This window comes from Homarus americanus, unplaced genomic scaffold (genome assembly GCF_018991925.1).
Source record: "Homarus americanus isolate GMGI-L3 unplaced genomic scaffold, GMGI_Hamer_2.0 scaffold25483, whole genome shotgun sequence".
In the NCBI taxonomy this organism is placed as follows: domain Eukaryota; kingdom Metazoa; phylum Arthropoda; class Malacostraca; order Decapoda; family Nephropidae; genus Homarus; species Homarus americanus.
This window is the reverse complement of record NW_024726235.1, coordinates 7,241,501-7,265,044: the sequence shown is the minus strand read 5'-3', so window position 1 is coordinate 7,265,044 and position 23,544 is coordinate 7,241,501. Positions and strand designations below refer to the sequence as shown.

The 23,544-nt window shown below is 38.3% G+C and overlaps 1 protein-coding gene across 3 annotated transcripts in view; it reads right to left on the bottom strand.

The window, feature by feature from the left end:
• Positions 1-17,080, bottom strand: part of LOC121865497 — a 30,120-nt gene extending 13,040 nt beyond the window's left edge. Inside the window, exons 1-7 of one of the 3 annotated variants that reach the window (XM_042365007.1) lie at positions 16,861-17,080; positions 14,690-14,820; positions 10,147-11,186; positions 8,251-8,416; positions 6,816-6,902; positions 6,592-6,707; positions 4,984-5,118 (exon numbers count right to left, since the gene is read on the bottom strand). In XM_042365007.1, coding sequence (XP_042220941.1) covers positions 4,996-5,118; positions 6,592-6,707; positions 6,816-6,902; positions 8,251-8,416; positions 10,147-11,186; positions 14,690-14,810 — 1,653 coding nt within the window. In that variant the 5' untranslated portion in view covers positions 14,811-14,820; positions 16,861-17,080 and the 3' untranslated portion in view covers positions 4,984-4,995. Of the gene's footprint in view, positions 1-3,814; positions 5,119-6,591; positions 6,708-6,815; positions 6,903-8,250; positions 8,417-10,146; positions 11,187-14,689; positions 14,821-16,860 lie in introns of those variants that run through there. The other 2 variants (XM_042365006.1, XM_042365008.1) reach the window with 2 other exon arrangements.
• Between the last annotated feature and the right edge of the window lie 6,464 nt (positions 17,081-23,544).

The window sequence follows — 23,544 nt, the reverse complement described above, 5'->3', positions numbered from 1 at the left end:
TTCCTCTTCTTAAACCTATGCAGCCAACCAGAGGAAGCATTGAAGGGTTTGGGCTCTGCAATTCCCATCTTACGTGACACTGCTGCGTACAGTTCACGTGTGCACTCTTGAACGGATCGCGTGTCCACCGCCATGTTGCGTCGCGCCTGACGAATCAAGTAACTCACCAGCAAATTTTCCACCTTTAGCAGCACCTTGTTCTGGGAATACTTCATCATTGAAGCACCTGCAGACTTTGTGAATGTCATGTGCTCTTTGATCTTGGCTGCATCCTTCTTAATAGTACGAATCGTTGATTCGTTCACTCCATGCTGGCGTGCGAGATCAGCTTGACGTGTTCCTTTCTCCAAATCTTGAACGATCTGGTATTTCACTTCGTAGCTTAGGGAACGGCGTATCTTCTTTGGCTTAGGCCGGCTGGGTCCAGGTAAGGAAAGGTTTCTCTCTGGTGGCGGTGGTCCGGCGGAAGCCATTTCACAGAACAATGGATGCACGTATACATGGTGTGGCCTTGAGGGATGAAACTGCCGCGGCTAGGTCAAGCATCGTCTTTCCTCCCTCCCTCCCTCCCCGGGTGGACACATCATATTACTTTAAACCAATTACAGCTAGCAGCAGAGGGGGGTAGGGATGCATGGCCAATCACAGTCCGATACGTCATATGACGTCAGTGATAACGCAACAGAGACATGCACTGCGCAACCTTACCGCGCGGCTTGCCCAGGCGGAGGGAGGAGGCGGGAGCAGGCGGGTGGGGCAAATCTAAAAATAGCGTCGAGCCGGACACTCTGCACGTATATGGGTAGATGAACCGCGTAAAGTGAAAGTTCAGTTCTGGCGAGGCACCGCGTATATGAGAAATCGCGTAAAGTGAAACCGCGTAAAGCGGGGTAATACTGTATATATATATATATATATATATATATATATATATATATATATATATATATATATATATATATATATATATATATATATATATATATATATATATATATATATATATATATATATATATATATATATATATATATATATATATATATATATATATAAACCCTCGTTTAACGAAATTTCGGTTAACGAACTGCCTTCCATAAGGATCTTCAATTCGGTTAACGAACAAAAATTCGGTTAACGAATTTCTTACGAACCGACCTCAACATGTTTTCGCTTGCACTGGCCGGGCAACCAGCTTTAGTATCAGTCCGCCAATACATTAATCGGTTCTAGGGCTTAAATTCCTAACTATTTTAGTAAATATCAAGAAGTTTATACTATTCAATAATTTTAAAAGTTTAATATTCAATTTTTTAGTCATTTTAACAATTATTGAACATAATTGAAGGTAAAGTGACTAGTTTAAAGCGCAGCATCCAGCCTCTTAACACAGCAAACAGGCGTTAGTCTCTCTGTTTTCACTGGAGGTAACATCTTGCTTGAGACTCTCTTCAACTAAACGCTTTTTTCTGTGTTTCCAAGCAAATTATTGGTCATTTTGAAATATATTTTACATATTGACAATATATAATGCAGTACAGTGTTGATTTAAAGAAAATAATCTTGAAATACACCAAGAGAACTAAAATTTTATGGGTGAAATGGTGCCATGGGGTGACTTCTCTTCCACCCCAATGCCTTCTCTTCTTCCTTCTCCTCCACCCCCATTGTAATTCCCATCATCATCATCATCATCATCCAGGAGCCTTCTACATACACACCTCAAAGTAAGTGAACTTTTCTACCATTTTTGTTGAATTTAGGAAATTTTCGGTGAGCTGGAACCAATTACCCAAAAACCCATTGAAACAATGGTTTCGGTTAACGAACTTTTCGGTTAACGAACGACCTTCTGGAACGGATTGAGTTCGTTAACCGAGGGGTCACTGTATATACAGCTAGACCCCGACTTACGACTGCTTGGACTTATGACCGCCGCAGTTGTGACCATTTTTTTCTTTCTTCAAATGACACACGCATTTTCTATACCTAAACTTTTCCAGTTAATGTAGTCTCCATGTATAATTTAATTAGAAAATTATGGGGGCCCCATGTGCATTCAGCTGACTACATTAAAGGTAAGTGCTCAGTCACACTGTATCCATTCCTCATTATTTATTACTTTTACTGTACTGTATTTCATTGTAGATTTTTTATTTAAAATTTTTTTTTATCTATGTCGGACTTACGACCTGGATTTGGGTCCCTAACCCCGTCGTAAGTCGGGGTCTAGCTGTGTGTATATATGTATATATATATATATATATATATATATATATATATATATATATATATATATATATATATTTTTTTTTTTTTTTTTTCTTGTGAAGGTTCTGTTCTTGAAAACCCTTGTGATACGCAAACCTGCACTAAGCAAAACCAATTTTCCCACAAGAAATAATGTATGAAGGGGAATGTTTTCCTAACCATGAGTTTTGGGTATACTTGGGCTGAATTTGTACAGAAACACACAAATCAATAAAAGACAAATATATGTGCAGTAAACTCCCCCATAATTCGTATCCCTTTACTTTGAAATCACTCATAATTTGTAATGTTTTGCCGTTACAAAATATATATTTAAATTTTTTTAATATTTGGTAAAATTTATGATTATAAGACACATTTACGAATACAGGTATGTACAGTGGTCCATCGATTAACAAACACAATTGGTTCCGCAGAGCCGGTTGTTAACCAAAACATTTTGTTAACTGAATCTATTATTTCAATGAGATACTGGGTAATTGGTTCCAACTCAGAAAAAGTATACATACAAATTACTGTATATTGGTAATAGAATTAACAAAACATTAAATATAAACTAAATACAGTAATGTACTGTACAGTATACAGTACTGTACAATAATAAATGCAAAACAATAGAATACTATATTTTAACTTGCTTTAAGGTGTGTATGTCGTATTCCCGACAGCTTTGTTTACGTACCAAACAGCCGATTGTAGAGGCAGTCGATGATGACATGCCATAATCTTTACAGAGTGCAATATGTTAACTGAATTTCAGAATGACCAATAATTTTATTGTAAAAATGCAAAAATATTCAAGAGACCAACAAACTCGATGTTCACTCCACTGTAAACAAAGTTAAACTGAGAAGCGTTGGTGGGTGAATCAACCAGCTGATGGGCACACAAAAACTGTTCCCTGTATACTGTATATATTTTCAATATGTTAACTAAATTTCAGACTGACCAATAATTTTAATATAAAAAATGCAAAAATATTCAAGAGCACAACTGTCTTGATATTTTCTCCAATGGAAACAAATGTAAACATAGAACCAATTACTGTATTGGCGGACTAGCCGATCAGCTGATGCACACAACAAAGCATGTTTCTCGTAAGGCTTTCGTTAAATGAAGTTTTGTTTGTTAATGGAACTGAAAATCCATATGGGAGCTAATTCGTTAACTGAAATTTTGTTAATTGAGCCATTCGTTAATCGAGGGACCACTGTACAGTATATATAAATATATATGATGCACAAGTCACCATGGGATGCGACTGCCGACCATCCGCCACAGTGTAAACAAGTACTATATGTGTCACACGGGGTTGTGACCACCTGCCTCAGTGTAAACAAGTATTATATGTGTCACGAGTATCGATCACGGTCAGTTCTGGTTGGCAAGTCATGGAGTGTACAACTTCTACGGTCCACCGGGCAAGCTTTTCAAACTTGTTTTTCCATCATTGCCCAGTGTTTGAGCCATTACAATATTTTACTATATATCTGATAACCAGAGATCAAGCGCCTAAATCTGGTAAAGAGGTACTGTACCTAGAAATGTTTAAATTTTTATTAGGGCAGACAACGAAAAATGTACTGTTGTTTTTGTTTTTTCCTTGGGATGTGTCCCTCACATTTCATAAAACCTCATAATTCATAAACGGCTAGAGCCCCTATTATTTCAAATTAATGGAGTTTTATTGTAATAAAATTGAGAGGCATGTTCAACCGACTACTGTACCAGTGACACTCACCACCAACAGCTAGCCATTTTACCACTTGCAACATTAAAACAATAAGCATGTAATAAATGTAAGAATCCATAAAAGAATTACTATGTAAATTTTGGTGATCAAGTGACTTACTGAGAGGTGTGTGTATGTCTTCCCTTTCAGAGCTATGTGAGATGTGTCTGGCTACTCTCTGTGTATTGTAGAGGATTCTTGCATGCATTTTGTATTTTCTTTTTTTAATAATAATAATAATAGTCTTTTTTCAAAAGTGCCAGTTCTTTAAAGAATTCACTAGCACTACAAACTAAAAAAACTTGAGAATAAAAAGAAATACTGCACTACAATAAAAAGATCACAAAAAGTAGCATCGTAAAAATTAAAAACACACTGATAATTGAATATTTTGGTCATAAAAATTTAACTGAGATAAATCAAGACTACAATGTGTGAATTCATAATAAATGAGGACTACCTGTATTGTATATATAAAATAAGTCATATTGTACAGTATATTGTTTTTAAAGTAAAGCTTATAAGCTATTTCTTCCAAACTATTTTGTACCATAGGTAGTAACTGAAAACAGAGATGGACAGTCGCAGCATTGTAGGACAAGTGCATCAGGATAAAAACACCAAACACCTTGTAAAAAAACTTTATATGCTGTACTGTACCTCCTTCACACAAGCAACATATTCTCCCACTCTAAAGTATGAATTTAAGGGAAGTTTGTAGAAATTAACAGTAAATTATGTACATACCTCCTGTACTGTATTATAAAGTGAAAAACAAAAATGAAGGATACCTTATACTCCAGGGTGATAAACACCATACAGTACACCTTTAGCAATCATCATTCAACACAGAATAAGTCTCTTCTTGTTCAAATCATGGGTGCACATTCTATCCACTACAATATACAGTATAATCAACTATGTAAAACCTTGTTCCGTCTTACATACAACAGTAAACACAAATATAAAATTTCATTCACCTATTACAGTCACTAAGATTTCTTCTTAGGCAATAGTCCAAGGGATTGAAGACATATTGTGGCAGCTTTTGATCTTGCCAGTTTCTTAGAAGGCGCTTCTTCTTTTGAGGTATATTCTCGTCCATTCACAATCACCTTATGAAATTCATATAAAATGGATACATTAGAATACTCACAAGAGAACACATGAAACCCTTGAGTTATGAATATTTTCCATTAATTAATCTGTAAATCTTTAGCAAGTTAGAGGTAACAGAACAAAATATACCATAGTAATAAGCAAAATATGACAGTCCATTCTTGTTTTGATGTCCATTGCAAAGTGGACATTATACATGTATACTATATCTAGTTAACCAGGGGAGCCAGTACACAAGGGACCCTAATACAACCACTGGTTGAAGAGGCAATTAATATCATAACTTTATCTTGCTCTTTAGTCAACTTAGATAATGTACCTGCCATTAAACTATATGACCTCTCTAATGGGCACAGGGAGGGTAGGGTATTTAGGAGTCAGGATATCACAGGTCATAAAATAGGGATCTTATAGAAGAAGTTGTAATCTTTAATATACGTATATAGATTATGGGAAAAAAAAACGTATTAAGAATATAATCAAATATGGCACACTGACTAATAAAAAATAATTTTATTAATAAATTATGTATATATATGTGACTGCATGTAGTAGGCTTTTACGACAAAAATATATTTTGAAAAATTCGCTTGACGTATTAAAAGGAGTAGAGAAAATCTAGGATAAAAAAATGAGAGTGGAAAGTGGTCGTAAAGCTAATGGTATCAAACATAATATCCAAAACTATTACACACAATTAAAGGTTTTCATAAGCCTATTTATGTGTCAAAAGTAATGGAAATTTAAATGACTTGTTTGACAAACATACAGGGATTATTTCATTATGGCTGTTTGCTATTTTCTCTGGTGCTGTGAGTTATAACAACAACTTAATACAAGGTTTGAAAGAGGGGCAATGGAAGACAATGATACAGTACTATACTGTAATGTATGAAGATGCAACAACTGTGCTGAGAGAAAGAACCAATGCTGACTCTTGACACAAAGCAGATGAAGTGGAAATTTGTTGTGAATGTTTGTCAAACTAAAGTTGTAAATGCCACTATTGTATGGCGAAAAAGAATGCATTTATACAGTCCTTGGTGTTGGTTGGAAATTAAAAATTTATTCAAGGAGTACACAAAATTAAAAATTTATTCAAGGAGTACACAAGTCAACATAAAGCTTAGCCATCATCCTTCGAACAATGTTAATGGAATTTTATTTTTCATAGCTCTTATCCAGTTAATCTACCAAGCTTCATTTTACTTATTCTACAGTATGTATTTTGTCATTATACTGTACAGTACAGTATATGATACACAGCTGTATACTATACTGTTACAAGTCAAAGGACAATTTATGACCTTTTTGCTTATCACCAAAACCAAATACAATACTGTACACATATCATGTTTTACCAAAAATGAGAAGTTTATCTCTACCTCTCTTAATTAAAGATAATACTTGTAGCTTACTCTTGCAGTCACATGCAAGAAAAAAGACAATATTAAAGAGTTAAGTTTTACCTTCATGATAAAGGTCTTCTTGTGAACTGGGCCAACGTCAGAGACAACTTGAAAAACTGGTGCAGTCCAGTTACGATTTGTACACAACTCAATCAGACCCGACACCGGATGCTTTCCTGAAACACATACACTTTTAAAATAAACTCTTTACTCAGAGAATCATCCATCTCTTGATTCATCACAGCACTGTCAAAGAACTTAACAAGAAATCCACCACACCTCACCTGAGAGATCTTTAGCAGTAAGTTTCCTTGGTTTTCTTTGAACAGGTTTTCCTTGTTGTGGTGTCCATCCCCCAGGGCAATAAACACCTGAAAATCATAGTTAAAATGTGACTTTTTTAAGTCAGGAATTTCCTGAAACATTTGAGCTACAATTAAACGGGCAGAATAACTCATATCAATGCAGTCTAGGAATAAACAGAGTATAAGAAGGTAAATAAATAAACCTGGCCATAATTGTAGCTGGAATAAAAATGAAAGTACCTGTATGGGCAGTTATAGACAACAATAATGTAAAAACATGAAACAAAGGACTGCAGTACAAAATCCCAAATGTCCTGTGAGACCATCCTGACAGATCATTCCCTGATCAGGGGATACCTGTGTTCCTAAGGTAGGTACACTGTCCATTCAGATTAGTACCAGTGTATGAGCAGCGACTAGTCCAAACAAACTGTGATTATTATGCATGCTCAGACCCAGTTTCAGTAGATGTTCTAAAAGCTATTGTTTTGATAGGTACGCCATTATAAGCCGTGAACTACAGTAGTTCTCTTAACCCTGACCCTCCCTAGTCATAAACTTGGGAATAAACATATGGCTCACACATTTACCTGCATCAATCTTCTGCTGCTAACACTTATTGATTATGCTCTGGTGTTCCTCATGGATTTTCCAAGAATCGGTGGTTTTTGTAGTTACCGGTAGTGTTTTCTTGTGCTTTTGGCATTACTGTACAAGTCTCACTTCAATGTACAGGTATACAGTGCTTACTATCGTATACTCAAATCTTTCTCAACACACATTTCTATCAGTGTCGATTCCATTCACTCTTACTCTATATTTACTCACAATCCCATCCACATCACACACTAATCTCCAATTATGTACTAACATACCCACCATAACCTATTTCTCATACCCCACTGAACCTGACTAGTAGTACTCTGGGACTAACCCATTGTATTGTATGATCCATTTATGCTGTATTCCTTCATGTAACCCCACCATTCATCACTCATTAGAAAACACAGATCCTTTTTTGGTTTTATTGTTCCAGACACTCCTCACTTTTTCCTCTCACTTGTCCACAGCATATTTCTCCAATATCCTTCAATTCTGTTAAACTCAAAGCCAAGATATCAAAGTTCCTGACAATTAACATAGCTTCAATTGCAACTTTTCCATCATGATTACATCTCCTCATTTAAACACCCCCAGTCTTCTTTGACGAATCTTCAATTTAGAATATACACTTGCAGTACATGTTTTAAAAGCTATTTCTATAGGTCTTCTTATCTCTAGCCTTATAATGCCTGGCCAAATTTAATAACAATTCACTTGGTACACCGAATTTAATAAAATTTCTCCAGAAAAGCAGACCCAAATTACAAAGACACCCATAAAGGGGAGGATAAAGAAAAAAATATTAATTCACCTTCTGGGTCCACATTGGCATCAGGCATTAGCGGTTCAATCATTCCCTCCTTGTTTTTACCGAGACCTTCACCGGGGATCCAGCCCATTTTCTGCAACATTCTCATTCCAAAGTGTTTAGAAGGACCAAAGTCTGATGATGGCAGGCCATGTCTCCCAAGTGAGTCCTATAGATTTCATGAGAGAAAAAGATAGACAAAGTTATCGTAGTAAAGTATTGGTGCAATATTAAGAATAATCTGGTCAAGTATATAGTACAGTCGCCTGGCAACTCAATGGAATGGTTACCGAGCATCCTTAGTCTGGATACTATTGTGAGGTTCTTTAGGGGCCATTCTGGGAGTTTTACTACAACACAAAATGTGCCAGCCACTGTATCAAGTACTACTGAACTGATAATAAAATAATACAATATATATATATATATATATATATATATGCAAGTAAATCACTGTAGGTGCACGTGATCCAGGTATATGCTGATAACCTTGTGGTTATCAGCATATATATATATAGGGTGTCCCATAAATTTCCATACATAGGAAAAATAAACCTTTTTATATGAAAATCCTGTGGAGTGGCCTCCCAGATCCCCAGACCTTACCCCACTTGATTTTTACCTTTGGGGGCATTTGAAGGCCATGGTGTATCAGGAAAAGATACAAAACATAAATCATCTCAAGCAACGTATCACCAACGCCATTACAAGCATAACTCCAGCTGTGCTTGAACGTGTTCTTCAGCAGTGGAGGACACGCATTGAAGATTGTTTTCAACAGAATGGTAGTCATGTAGAGCATATTATATAAATAAAAATGGATTTTCATATAAAAAGGTTTATTTTTCCAATATATATATATATATATATATATATATATATATATATATATATATATATATATATATATATATATATATATATATATATATATATATATATATATATATATATATATATATATATATACAGTATTGCCCCGCTTTACACGGTTTCACTTTCCGCGATTTCTCATTTACGCGGTACCTCGCCAGAACCGGACTTTCACTTTCCGCAGTGCATCTACTCATATACGTGGTGAAGTATATATTTTTTTTTATTTAGCTCATAAAATTCATACAAATTACCCAGCCAAAATATAATTTACATTGTTGGAATTCTTACAATATGATGATCATTTTGAATATAAACATCATGGATTTTGCATTAGACATACAAATTTTAGATCTAATGTAATAATTTGGTTTACACAAAGCAAATATTTTATCTTTTGTGCAAAATATATGAAGTTTACATTCAAAATATTCCCTGACCTGCAAGGAATCCAGAAATGTCAATTATATTATCCTAACTTTAGTCTGAGGTATTATTTATTACCAAACGTTAAAATCTAGTGTTTTCACCCAAACATTTCTCAGAGAGGTAGGAGCTAGTGAGCTGGGAAGAGGGAGGGGGAGGGTAGATTTGAGTCCATTATTTGAATGGACATTAACCTGACGACTGTATTTCTCTTAAATATTAATTGTGTGTGCATACCATCATAAAATTAAGATGTTATTTGTAATACAACATAGGTATTGTGTCGGAAAAAGTGGAGTTTGGGGGTCGGGCCAATCTCTATTGGAATTAATCCCATATGTTCTGTTGTTCACTTTACGCGGTACCCCGTGGGTTCAATTAACCGCGTAAATCGGGGTACTACTGTATATAAAAGGGGCCCAAAGACTACATGAAAAATTCTGATCATGCATAAATGACTACATGTACTGTAGTTGTCATACCTGCTGGGCTAACAATAAACACCTGCCATTAGAGCAGTTTGAAATTTTATCTGTTTACATATTCTTCTTAAATATACTCCTGTACCAAAATAAAAAACAGAAAAAAGTGGTTACCTACCTTATTTCTCCAATCTTGGTAATTCAGTGAATCAGAAGATCTGGACATCCTTGTTGTACTCGTGATATGATCTGCCTGGTTATTTTGTGTCCAGGTCTGTCTAGTTGTCAACAAATTTCTCTCTTCCCAGGTTGGCAGTGAGTGCCTCGTTAGACTTTCTTGTTCCCAATCATGCATTGATTGATTTGTTGACAGACTATCCTGCCCCCAGGTTTGCATTGGTCGATTTGTCAGGAAACTGTTCTCTTCCCAGGTTTCTGTTGGTTGGTCTGTTAGGGAATCATTCTGCACCCAGGATTGCACTGGTTGACTTGCCAGAAGACTGTTTTCTTCCCAAGTTGGTGGTGGTCGACTTATCAGCAAACGATTATGTTCCCAGGTTTGTGTCTGTGAACCTATCAATGAATTATTCTGTGCCCAGTTTTGTGTTTGTCGACTTGGTGATACATAATTCTGTTCCCAGGTCAAAGATGGTTCACCAGTCGCTGAACTAGACTGTTCCCAAGCATATGTTCCTCGACCTGATGGTGGATGACTTCCCCAGGCCAGAGTGGATCGACTTAACAGTGGACCATTGTCTTCCCAGTTTTGTGATGATCGACTTGACAGCTGACCATTATCTTCCCAGTTCTGTGTTGGTCGACTTGATGGATAACTATTCTGCCCCCAGTTCTGTGTTGGTCGACTTGACAGTGGACTATTCTCTTCCCAACTTTGTGACAGTCGACTTGTTGGTGCATTATTATTATATCCCCAATTTTGTGTTCGACTTAACAGAGAAGTCTTCTCTTCCCAACTTTGTGTTACTCGACTAGATGGAGCATCATTCTGTCCCCGATTCTGTGATCGACTTAATAAAGGTTTATTTTGTTCCCCGGTAAGTGCTGCTCGGTTTAATAGTGGAGTTTTCTTCCCCCAGGTGAGTGTTGATCGACTGCTGAGTGATTTATTTCCTTTCCAGGGCCGTGAAAGTTTACTTAGCACCTGATCTTTCAGTGGCCAGGTCTGTGTTTGTGTAGTACTAGTATCCGGAGTATCCTCTGAAAAAGAAATTCTATGATCACAACCAACGAATAAGTTGGAAAGCAAGTTATGAGCTGATTTCCTATGATGTCACCTCCCTCAGTACATTCACCTTAATTGCACACTTTAAGGGATATTGAATATCAGACAGTGTATTAAACTTGAGCAACATAATACTTGTACCTGATGCTTAAGAGATATAAGCAACATGCCCACCAAGAAAAAAGAATTTTAAAGTGATTCTTGCTATATTCTAATGAAAAATACAATATTATTCATTACACTACAGAAAGAGACAATGTTAGGAGATTTGGACATTGGTTAACCTATTAAAGCAATTAATCTGGTCAATAATAAAAACTGTGAGTCTCAATTTCTTGATCCCATACCTATTATTAACTTGGTGTGCTACTTATGTACAGTGTCATATAATCTCATTTATCACAATTTTCTCATGATAGTACAATACCTGTATTCATCATTTTCAAATCTGCACTTGAAGGGCCACATCAGGGCAACAATGCCGATTCAATACAATGTACTGTTTTTGGAAACTCGTGTGTGTGTGTGTGTGTGTTCATGTGAAGTTATTTTTGCCTTTGACTGTAGTACAGTACTGTATATGTATTTAAACAGGAGCTCCATACCTGTGTTTCTTACAATGAGGAATTAATAAGTGGAATACAAGATTAAATGTTACTGGTTAGTACAAATGAAAAGTTGCTAATTACAGTATCCATTTTGGTTACTACAGTACAGTAATCTTCACATTAGCCGGAATCCTCGCTCCACGAAATTCGCCAATATCCAGAATTGATTTTGAGCCAAAAAAATTCCAGGAAAACTCTTTCCAATCTGGGCATAGGAAGGAGATTCCAAGGATGAAAATCAGGCACATTTTTCAGAAAAATTCTGAGAAAATCTCTTCAAACTTCTATGTTTCGGGCAAGGGAATAAATTTTCCACGAGTTCCGAGAAATTGCATTATGCTCCAACGCGTTCCCACGTACCGGGCGCAAGGGTGGGATACCTGTTTGGGTAACTTAGGCTGTAGGCTCACGTGCTTAGTTCATATTTTGCTGCAAATGTACAAAGTTGTTCCACTGTTCACTGCTGTTTTTGTTTATAATTTGTGTTGTGCAGTACAGTACTGTACATTACTGTACCAGGACACAAGCAGTCAGAATATAGTGTTAAGATGTGCAAAGTAAGTGTGAAAATAATGTACATACTGTACTGTACATAGCAGTGTGGACAGTGTATGCCTACTGTAGGCTAGTGTGTCGAGGTGTATGTATAGTATACAGTGCATGTACAATCCTTCCTTCATGGAGAGAGGAGAGTGACAGTTAGTAACACCTGCTACAGTCAGTGGTACTGTACAGGACAAAGACAGGCCATCCTGTATCATTTTATCACCATTTGGTCTGCCTGCATCACAAGCCTGAGAGGGCAGCATCTGCTGTTGGGTATAGTGAATACAGTAGCACATTTTCTTTATTCAAAATACAGTATATTGTACTGTGGTTTTTTTGTAAATAAATACAGCCATGTGTCTGTTCATGCAAGATGCTAAGTTTAGACTCTCGGAAAACTTTCCACAGCACCTGGAAACATTCCAGGGATGTGCAAGTGTCTGTCCGTGCGAGATCATGCTTAGACTCTCAGAAAACTTACCCACTAACCAGAAAAATTCCGGGAACGTGGGATTTTTTTTCAGGGATGAGAAATTCGTCTTAATACACAGAAATTTCACATTCTCAGAAGAGCTAATGGGGATATCACTACAGTATTAGTCACAATTTTAGTGGTAATTTTTTATCATTATACAGTAGAAGTCCAAAAATCCGGACTGCTTGGGGCTTGGGTCGGTCCGGATTTTCGGATTTTCCGGATTCTCAGGCAGTACTTTTAAAATTCAAATTTAAGGAGGAATAAAGAAGAGATGAACAGGTACACTTTGATAGTTTATTCATTAGCAAATATAGCATGCTTCATTTACCAAAACGAGCAGTTTTAATGAAAAAGCTGTGAGTTCTAGAATTTTATTCTTTGCCTTTTTTATATCATAAATTGTAGACTTTCCAATGTCGTATGTTTCCATTAGATCAGTATTGCTCACACCACGTTCTAGTTTCTTAATTATTTCAAGTTTGTCACTCAATTTCAACGAGTTCTTCTTTCTCTTCACACAACGAAGTTTATCTACTTTAGGAGCCATTATTATGGGCTTGTACAGTACTCTGTAAATGGAAAGAGTAAGACTCAAAATATTGTTATATTACACTGGTATTCTTTTCATACTGTGCTTGATATACTGCATTCACGGAAATGTAATATTTTTGCTGAAATGGTGTACGTATTACAGTGGAAAGTGGGATAAAATCGTGACGAAAACAATGACTTTCGCTTTCTTTCGTTCAAAAGATGTTACCGTAATCGCTTTTCGAATGGTTTAGTTAAAAAACTGTTGTATTGCAATAATATTCCCTCCAAATTGACTTGAATAAATATTTGAATGGAAATATACAATATTTTTGTTGAAACTACCTGCGTTTCAGTGTAAAGTGTCGTAATAATAAATGGTAAACAATTTGCCTTCGGCACTCGGTGTTTCAGGCACGGCGAGCCTCAGTTTATAGGACATAAGGATGTTTTTACTGAAGGTTTTGTTGTTCCATTACCCTCAAAATCGTGGGTCAAACTATAAACGAGGAATAACATAAATTAACGATTTCTTGGTCAAAAAATCAGGGTCGACCTATAAACGGTATGTTGTCACAGTTTGATTGCTCGTTTTAAAGTGGCGACCACGTGGTCGCTTGTTGTCGCTGTGCAACTGTGGCGCTCACGCATGCGCACATACACACAAAAGCCTGCTAAAAAAAAAAAAAAAAATTCAGTTTTCGAAAAGTCCGGATTCTCGGGTGGTCCGGATTTCTGGCATCCGGATTTTTGGACTTTTACTGTATTTAGTCTAGTTTTATTGTGTGCAAAATTAACATACATTTGTAATCTTATTTGTCATTAGGTTTACTATTAGCAAAATAACATAGTACAAGAAATTAAACAATACTCTGTACGGTACTGTACTTGCAAATGATACTATCTACAGTACTATACAGTAGTTGAAAGAATGACTGTTATGTGAACTTATGGAGGGTTAGCTGAGATGGATTGAAATTGTGACATCATGCAGTAAGGGCCTGGGTTTCTGTAAATGTTCTCTCAAATATTTTAGAAAACTTCTCGTGGAATTATATTTGTACAGCACATTTTTCTAACATAAAAAAAAAATCCTGCACTTAAGGATTACATAGTCTGAAATTAAAATAATTCACTAAATAATTAAATAATACCTGTATATATATATATATACAGTATATATATATATATATATATATATATATATATATATATATATATATATATATATATATATATATATATATATATATATATATATATATATATATATATATATATATATATATATATATTAGAACCCAAGACTTTATACCTATTTTTCTATGTTGGGACCCACTAGATACTGGGAATTGGACACGGAGCTCTGCCTGTTTTTTTTCTTGAATTACTTTTTTCTGGCGTGGAAACCATTTCCCTTTTTTCTTTGGTGGCATATTATCCTTTCTGAGAAAAAAAGAAAAGAAAACAAGACATTAACAATATCTACCATCATATACGTGGATTTCATCAGAAACTCCGCCTCTGCACTCCCCACAACTTGGGGTCACATTGGATAGATGACAGCACTAGATGGGGTTGCACTGGAAAATGCTTAGGAACCCCTGCCAAGGCTGTGTGGCTCTAGGAAGCAAATAAGGTTTATTTGACACTGTACTTATCTTGTTGAGCTGGTTTAAGTCTTACAGGCTTACTCATGAGGACCAATAGACCATAAATGCAGGAGAGGCACAAAGTCTCATTTCATGACTGAAGAGATGTGATGGTATATCTTGCCAGGTAACAGGTCTTGTCCCCCCCCCCCCCAATAGCAAGGTGAGATTTCATGCCTCAGTCTTATACAGTACTGTACTGTATTTTCAAAATCTTGCTGACAGTAAGAAATTTGATCAGTGCTAGTTTAAAAACCAATACAAGGGTGATACTACCTGCCTGCTTGCTTGAGACAGCTTAAAATTACAACTGGCAAGGCTAAATTACCTGTACATTTGCCCATTGGACAAACAAGTTTTCCCTACACAGTGAATCACATACCTAAGGACAAGTGAATAAACCTTGTTCATTAAAATTCAACAATATTTGGGGTTGTTATGCATTTTTCCAAGTTGAAAAAACTTTGACAATCAATTTCTCATTTCTAAAAAAGTGTAGCTTGTCAATGTCTTATGCAACGCTTCAATTGAAAATTATCGGTATATGCACTTACACTGAAGAAATTCAATTTAGTTAATTTAGTTCTAGTGAGCCTACTGTACTATATACTATATGATCTTAATAGGAATAACAATGTTATGTTTTTAATACACCATGGCCAATCATACAGACAAATCTCATATTATTAACTCTCGCGAGGGACAAAGGACAAAGTTTGGATGTCATGTGATACTTGTGAGCATGCACAAGTTCTGGAATTTGAATTGCATAGTTGTAAGATGGCATTTCTCTGTGAAGGGTGCTTCTGTATTTGAGAATAAAGCTGCAGTTGTTGACATCTACAGGGCTTAAGGTGTTCTCCCTTCTTCGGTTAAGTGCCCAAGGTGTGATTCAGACTGTCAGTACTGTACTGTATTGTGAAGATTAGAACGCTTGGTATTGCAGTTAAAGGCAGACACTACCCAAGAGGAAGAGATAGCATAATTACAGTGTCTAAATACTATACTGCACCACTTCCTCATTCAAACGGTATAACTTTATCCTCCTGCATCTATCAATTAAGATAACTTTTTACTGAGTTACAGAATTAGGTCAGGTCCTGCTTTCGAAGTTTCGTTTAATTTTTTTTTTTTGTGTTTTTACCCACAATTTCCCTCTACTTCAAAGCCCTGCCCATTTTGTGTTAAAATATTCTTGGTAATGGGGGAGGGGGTTGTATTTCTCTATTAACTACTATTCCAACATGAGGGTCAAATTCGTACAAAATACAATGAAATATACTATAAAATCTACTTTCTTTAGTAACTTCCGTGCATGGCCACTTCGGAATATTTACCCCTAACTTAACTTGATATAAGGTACCCCCATATACAGTACATGTGCTTCCCAACAAAATTTAGTGGGGAAAATAGGAGAGAGGAACGAGATGCTATGTTCAATACCCTTTCTGCAATTCTAATCAAAAGTATTCAGAGGGTTTCCTGGCTAACTTAACCCAGGCATCCATGACTTATGATCATCATGTGTCATAAACTACAGCCATGTCTCCTGTCAAAAATTTATTCACAACTGTGGCCGTTACTTCAAGAGCATCATCTGCCACACATACTGCTTGATGAGCTTCTATGTAAAATATGACGACTTTACAGGTTTACATCAGGTTTTCTTCATTTCTACTTTAGTCAGGTACCTTAAGTCACCTTAAGTTATACATTATGTTAAGTACACATTGTTTAAAAACCTACTGTGGATATTTGATGTTTTAATGTGTTTGAAGTTCACATGCTGTTTAATTTCAACTGAAACGCGTCTTATGTAAAAAATAATACTTACTTTTAAATTGTATTTTTTTATATAACGCCTTTCTTCGTGGATCAGTAAATTGCAGCTAACTAATAGAGATTTTACTATTAATACCCAGTGAAGAGCAGAAAGTAATATGGAGGATGTTGGCGGGAGGACGGCGGCACCAGCCAGTTTGTTTATCCCTGAAGCCGTTCACCTACACCTCAGCCTCACAACTCAGTTTGTTTATCCCTGAAGCCGTTCACCAACACCTCAGTCCTCACAACTCACACAATGATCCGGATCTGGAACATGTCCATTATTGTCCTGGATTCAAATACACAGTTGAGTTTTATCAAGGGACAGATGCAGTGACATATTACATATATTTTACCAAAGAGAAAAATATATATCCGTCCTGTAATAAGGAACATTAATTAAACTAAAAACCGACTTTTGCATTTCAAAATTTGAAAGCCCAAATACAGATATTAGGAAGATAGGTAAACAATGGCCCATGAAAAAGGACATTTATAGTTTTCAGTGGCCTTTTCAGCTTTGTTTTCAAATACCATCCGCGACTTGCATCATTTGCATGATATTATGATAGAACATATTGATTTGTTGCTTTGTATCGTTCAGTCATGGAGTGTATTACTGTGGTTTTCTTAAAAAGATAGCTTTATACTTGTCTAATCTCAATTTCCTTGCTATTTGGCCCGCAGGCTCGGCGTTGTTATAAACTTACCGTTATAGGCGATTTTATATGAAATGCGTAATACACCTCTAAACTCTGTTTTAAGAATAGTCTTTAAAACAATGTGTTAGGGTACCGGTTTAAATGTGATTATCAATACAACATGCTTTGCAGCTAACCTGTAAAAAGAAGCATATTTACTCATTTAACGAATTACTACTGGAGTCTCTTGCCTCCTAAAATTAAGTATGTTTAAAATCACCTCCCGGTAGTGGAATCGAACCCTGGTCTCACGCGAGACAGCCGGGGATACTCACCCCCTATACTACCGAGTAATCTTGAGTAAGTAGGTAAATTGTAAACTATTATTATTCAACATACCGCGTACCTCCAGTTTCCCACTTTTTTTCATTTTTTGTGTGTTGTTGAAATACTTAAGTATTTTTTGTAATAGTGGAGCAGACGGCTAACACCAAGGAGTTGTTCGACTACGTTAATTTTCTCATAGATGTTCTTTAGATGACAGTAATAAAACGATACAACTTTTTTATTTTAATTATTTATATTTGTAATTTGTTCCCTATCTACGATCATAAATTATGGTGAAAATCTGATTATATAATGTCATGATCGTAATGACGACTAACCTGATAAACTAATGATCCATATTGTAGGTAGTAGGCAGCTACCAAACAGGGAGGTACTACCACCTGGGAAGATATTGGAAGCATAATGTGTTGTCTAATGGTAGACCCTGCTGCTATATGGCATCACGAAAATTGTGACCAAGTCCCAGATTGCTGATCTATATTTCTGCCTCATTTACACACAATTGCAGGGTCTCAACTGTCTCTCTTACTATTGACAACACCACAACTAAAACCTTACTCATTCTTGATCTGTTTTATTCATTCTATTTTATTCTCCTATGTCAGTTGATATTAATACTGAAGCGGGGCCTTCTCGGATGGGTCCCACTGGTCGGGAAGGTTGTGGACCTCAGGGCAGACCTGATCATCATCAAGCTACTGGGGCCTCAACTGACGCCACTACGGTTGCTGGAGGATCGGCTTTTTTCACGCTTCATTTCTCCAACATTCGCGGACTGAGATCCAATTTTTCTTCTGTGGAGCACCATCTATTAACCTCTTCCCCCGATCTCTTACTACTCTCTGAACTTCAACTAACCAAAGCAGCTTCACCCAAACCTTTTCAAGTCTCTAACTACAACCTTTATACCTACTTTCGTTCTAAGGGAGGTGTATGCGCCTACTGCAATACACGTACACCTATAGCCCGACTCACGGATCTTGAATCTCCCCTTTATGATGTCATCTGGCTCAAAATATCTCTACCTACTGTGACTATTTTTCTTTGTTTCCTATACTGTTCTCCCAACTCTACCAACTATTTCGAACTCTTTGACTATCTCACTTCTTGCCATGAGTCGTTGCTATCCACACACCCTAACACCGAGATCCTCTACCTAGGGGATTTCAATGTGCATCACAGAGAGTGGCTTGGCTCTGCAAGGGATGACCCAGGTGGAGCTGAGGCACTCTCTTTTTCCTTAATTAATGAATAGGAACAAATAATCAAACACTCTACACGCGTTCCTGATCGACACGATCAACTTGCTAACATTCTTGATATTTGTTTTACCTCTAACCCCTCACACTATTCATACTCAATTTTTGCTCCCTTAGGGTCTTCTGATCACAACCTTATTTCTATTAAATCAAACTGGGCATGACCACCTTCCCCACCCCCCTCTAAACGTCAACTATGGCACTATCGGAGGGCAAGCTGACAATCCTTGCGAGAATTCTTCACCGACTTTCCTTGGGATGAATGTTGCTTTTCCACTCGGGATGCCTCAGTATGTGCTGACAGCATTGCTGGGGTTATACAGGGCGGTATGAGTGCATTTATCCCATCTTCTACCAAAACTTTCACATTACAATCATGGTTTGATCGCTCCTGCTCTCTTGCTTGCAGGGTGAGAGATAGGGCATATCGAGCTATGAAACTATCTCCTCCCATTACCCACACCTCTTTCATTACTTCTAGGAATCGTTGTAAGGCTATTCTTCGTAGGGCCAAGCGGAATTTTATTAAAAGAAAGACTGCTATCCTGACTAATTCTTCCTCTAGTAAATCCTTCTGGTCCTTAGCTAAAAACATCCGTAACAACTTCTGCACGCCTTCTTTTCCTCCCCTCTTCCGTCCCGATAACTCTATAGCCAACTCTCCCCCTGAGAAAGCCAACCTCTTTGGCACCTTATTCTCTTCTAATTCCACCTTAGACGATTCCCACTCTACCCTTCCTACCCCTGCACCTCCTACTGAACCTATGCACTTTCCTATAATCTCCACTCGCAGGGTTGCCGGTGTGTTATCCAGGTTGGATGTGAGTAAGGCGCATGGACCGGACGGAATACCCCCTCGTGTTCTGAGGGAGTTTGCTGAAGCCCTGGCCCCTGTGCTTGCTCGCCTCTTTCGCCTTTGCCTCAAAACTTTTCCTTCTTCTTGGAAGCATGCCTTGGTTCAGCCCATCCCGAAGAAGGGTGACCATTCTAACCCCTCTAACTATCGCCCCATTGCCCTAACTTCATCCCTCTCTAAGATTTTCGAAACTATCTTGAACTCCCATTTTCTCCGTCACCTTGAACGCCTTTCTCTTTTGTCGGATCACCAGTATGGCTTTCGCCAGGCAAGATCTACTGGTGATCTGCTCTCCTATTGCACCCATCTTTGGTCATCCTCTCTTAGGGATTATGGGGAAACTTTTGTCGTGGCCCTCGACATCTCCATATACTGCCAGATTCTGGGGTCACTAAGTCTAAGGGGATAACTTAACTCTAATCTTAATTTCTAAGGGTCGCTGCCACCAGACCCCCTCTGGACAGCATGTAGCTCGTTAGGTAGCGGGCAGAGTGGACTAGGCATTGGGTTAGGTTTTCCATTGACCAGATCGATAAGGGTAAAGAAGGATGAAACCATAACATGTCTTAATTGATTTATTCCTTATAAAACATACTGGTAAAAACACATACAACCACACTGTGGACCATAATTCCAAGGCCTGTCCCAGGGTATAGCACTGGCGCCTCTAACAACTGCTGTTGTGGTCGGTTACACTCCGACCCGAGGTGGGTTTGGGGTCCTCGGCCCACGAGGTAGAGTAGAGCCGATTAATCATGCCGAATCAGCGCCATCACTCCTATATTGACCACTGCTGGGTATCCACCGGCTCCGAGCGACCGGTGGGTTTCAATTAAGCCCACCCTCGACCTGGAGACAAACGGGGCAGCGTCAGGGGACGCGCTCCCTGGCCATCTTGAGTTTATATACCCCTGAGTTGCCAGTGATCGCTACTCACGCAATGACAATAATCACAAACAAACTAACTGTTACTCATTCAAAGATGACCCTCAGTTGACAAAGGTCTGGCGAATTACTAAAGTTGATTTAAACAGACTAATTCAAGGTTGCGTTTGCCAGTAGAGAGTGCAATAAACGTAGTGACAACTGTGTTCGAAGGCGGGACTTACTGAGAGTGATCCTGAGGGTAAAACAGATGGGAAATACACGTCTCTCCTGAGATTCTACAAGCGCGGTGGATTTGAATATTATGTAGCGTAATATGAATTAAAACGGGTTTTTAGGAATGACAATGATGTGCGCAGTACATCCAAAGCATTTGACAGGGTATGGCACAAGTCTTTGCTATCTAAACTTCCCTCTTTTGGTTTCTCTTCCCCACTTTGTTCTCTCATCTCTAGCTTCCTTGAGAATCGATCCATGGCAGTTGTTGTCGAGGGATCGATTTCTCGCTCTTTCTCTACCAATAGTGGCGTCCCACAGGGTTCTGTTCTTTCACCAACTCTCTTTCTTCTTTTTATCAATGATTTACTTCACACTACAACTAATTCTATCCATTCTTACGCCGATGATTCTACTCTTCACTCTTCCTCACATTTTCCCCTTCCTCCTAACTCTCAAACTAGATCTGTTTCTAGAACTGATATCATTACTTCTATCAACGCGGATCTGTGCAGCATCTCTGAATGGGGAGATACAAACTTGGTTAAGTTCAATAGTAACAAAACTCAATATTTACCAATTACACTTTGTAAAGTAGACGATCTCCCACCAATTACATTTCAGGACGCTATCATCCTCCCAAATTCTGAAATAAATATGTTAGGCCTCACCATTTCCTCCAATATGTCCTGGAAATCACACATCCTTAGTATAACTAAAGCTGCCTCCCGAAAGTTGGGAATGCTGTACAGATGCCGCAGCTACTTCACTCCTGAGCAGTTGCTCCAAGTATATAAGGGATTCATTCGTCCTAACTTGGAGTACTGCTCTCATATCTGGGGTGGCTCTTCTTCTGTCCAACTATTAGATAGGGTGGAATCAAAGGCATTTCGTCTTATTAACTCTCCTCCTTTAGTCGACAATCTCTCTCCCCTTTCTCTTCGCCGCAATGTTGCTTCACTCTCTCTCTTTTACAGGTACTTTAACGGGCAATGTTCAGGGGATTTGGCATCCTGTGTACCGCCGGTAAGGCCGTGGGTTCGTAACACACGTCTTGCCCGCGGTGCCCACCATTTCTCTGTGGATGTCGGTCACACGAGAATAACCCGTTATAGTACCTCCTTCTTTCCTCACACAGCCAAACTGTGGAATGCTTTGCCTTCTTCTGTGTTTCCATGCTCTTACAATCTGTCTCACTTTAAAAAGCTGGTTTTCCGGCATCTTCGTGGTGTAGATTAATACAGTATAACCTTTTTTTCTATATTTTCAATTTCTTTCCGTTCTTTTTTTTTCGCCCCCCAGGCTCCGTTGTGGGTCGTTTGACCTGTGCCCGGGTTGGCTAATTCCCGTAAAAAAACCGCTTACACGTCCATAAAACCTTCTGAGTCTCCCGGTGGAAATGTCTGCCGTTCTCTGTTTCCTTGATGACGTCATCGAGTTGTGTGTTTGTTGACGGAAGTTTGTGAGCTCTTTTTGCTACCGAGAACCTGTAAACCTTTTTTTTCACCTATGAATATCAGAGACTGATAATCATAGTGAAATTGTGGTAGGGAGGTTAACTGAGGAATGAGTTAATATTCTGAAGGGAACCTTTTGAAATCTGCCTCGGGTGATGCAGCAAGGCGTTGCATTGTGGGGAACAGATGTGTTTGGGTTCTTACTCAGGATGGGATGGAGAAAGGAAACTCACAATGTGCTCTCTGTATACATGTTGTATTGGATGCACAATGCAGCTTGGTGCTGGGAAGGCAGCATGGTTACAAGCGTGATGTAGAGAGAGCTGGTTGGTGAGGGTGCTCAGAGGAGGACAGCTTGTGGGTCGCCATGCTCGCCGGCGGGAGCGAGGACCGCCAGGCAGGCAGAGGAGGTGGTGTAGCTTGCTGCGGCTGTAGCTAGAAGAAGAGAGTTGGTTGGTGAGGATGCTCAGAGGAGGACAGCTGGTGGGTCGCCATGCTTGCCGGCGGGAGCGAGGACCGCCAGGCAGGCGGAGGAGGAGGAGGTGTTGCTGGCTGGTTGGTGTAGGTAGAAAGAGAGAGATCACCACGAGGTCAGGTCTTAAATAGCAGGGGTTAGGCGTGGCTTAGTAGTTGACCTCCGTGATGTATGGCGGCGCTGGTTGACCCAGACCATGAGGCATACACTGGGGAATTCGCGGGGTCGGCTACGCAGCGACAAACCGTTTGTAGGGGAGAAATCCACTATAGCATGTTGGGACCTGTTGCCATCCAACATTTTGTAATCAATTTAATTCTTGCTTTTGATTGCTCAGTCAGAGCATTGTTTGTAAAGATAATAGTAGGAAATGAAACTGAGTTCGTAGTCTCAGTTTCAAATGTCAGAGTGTTACAGTAACGTAATTCAGTGAAATGGTTGAGTAGGTGGAATCTGTGACTTTAGAGGGGGTGGAAGGCGGTGGTTGGCTTTTCAAATCAGTGAGCCCCACGCTTCCCTCCTACAGGTAGGTCACTCCACCTTCTCCGTGTTGTAAT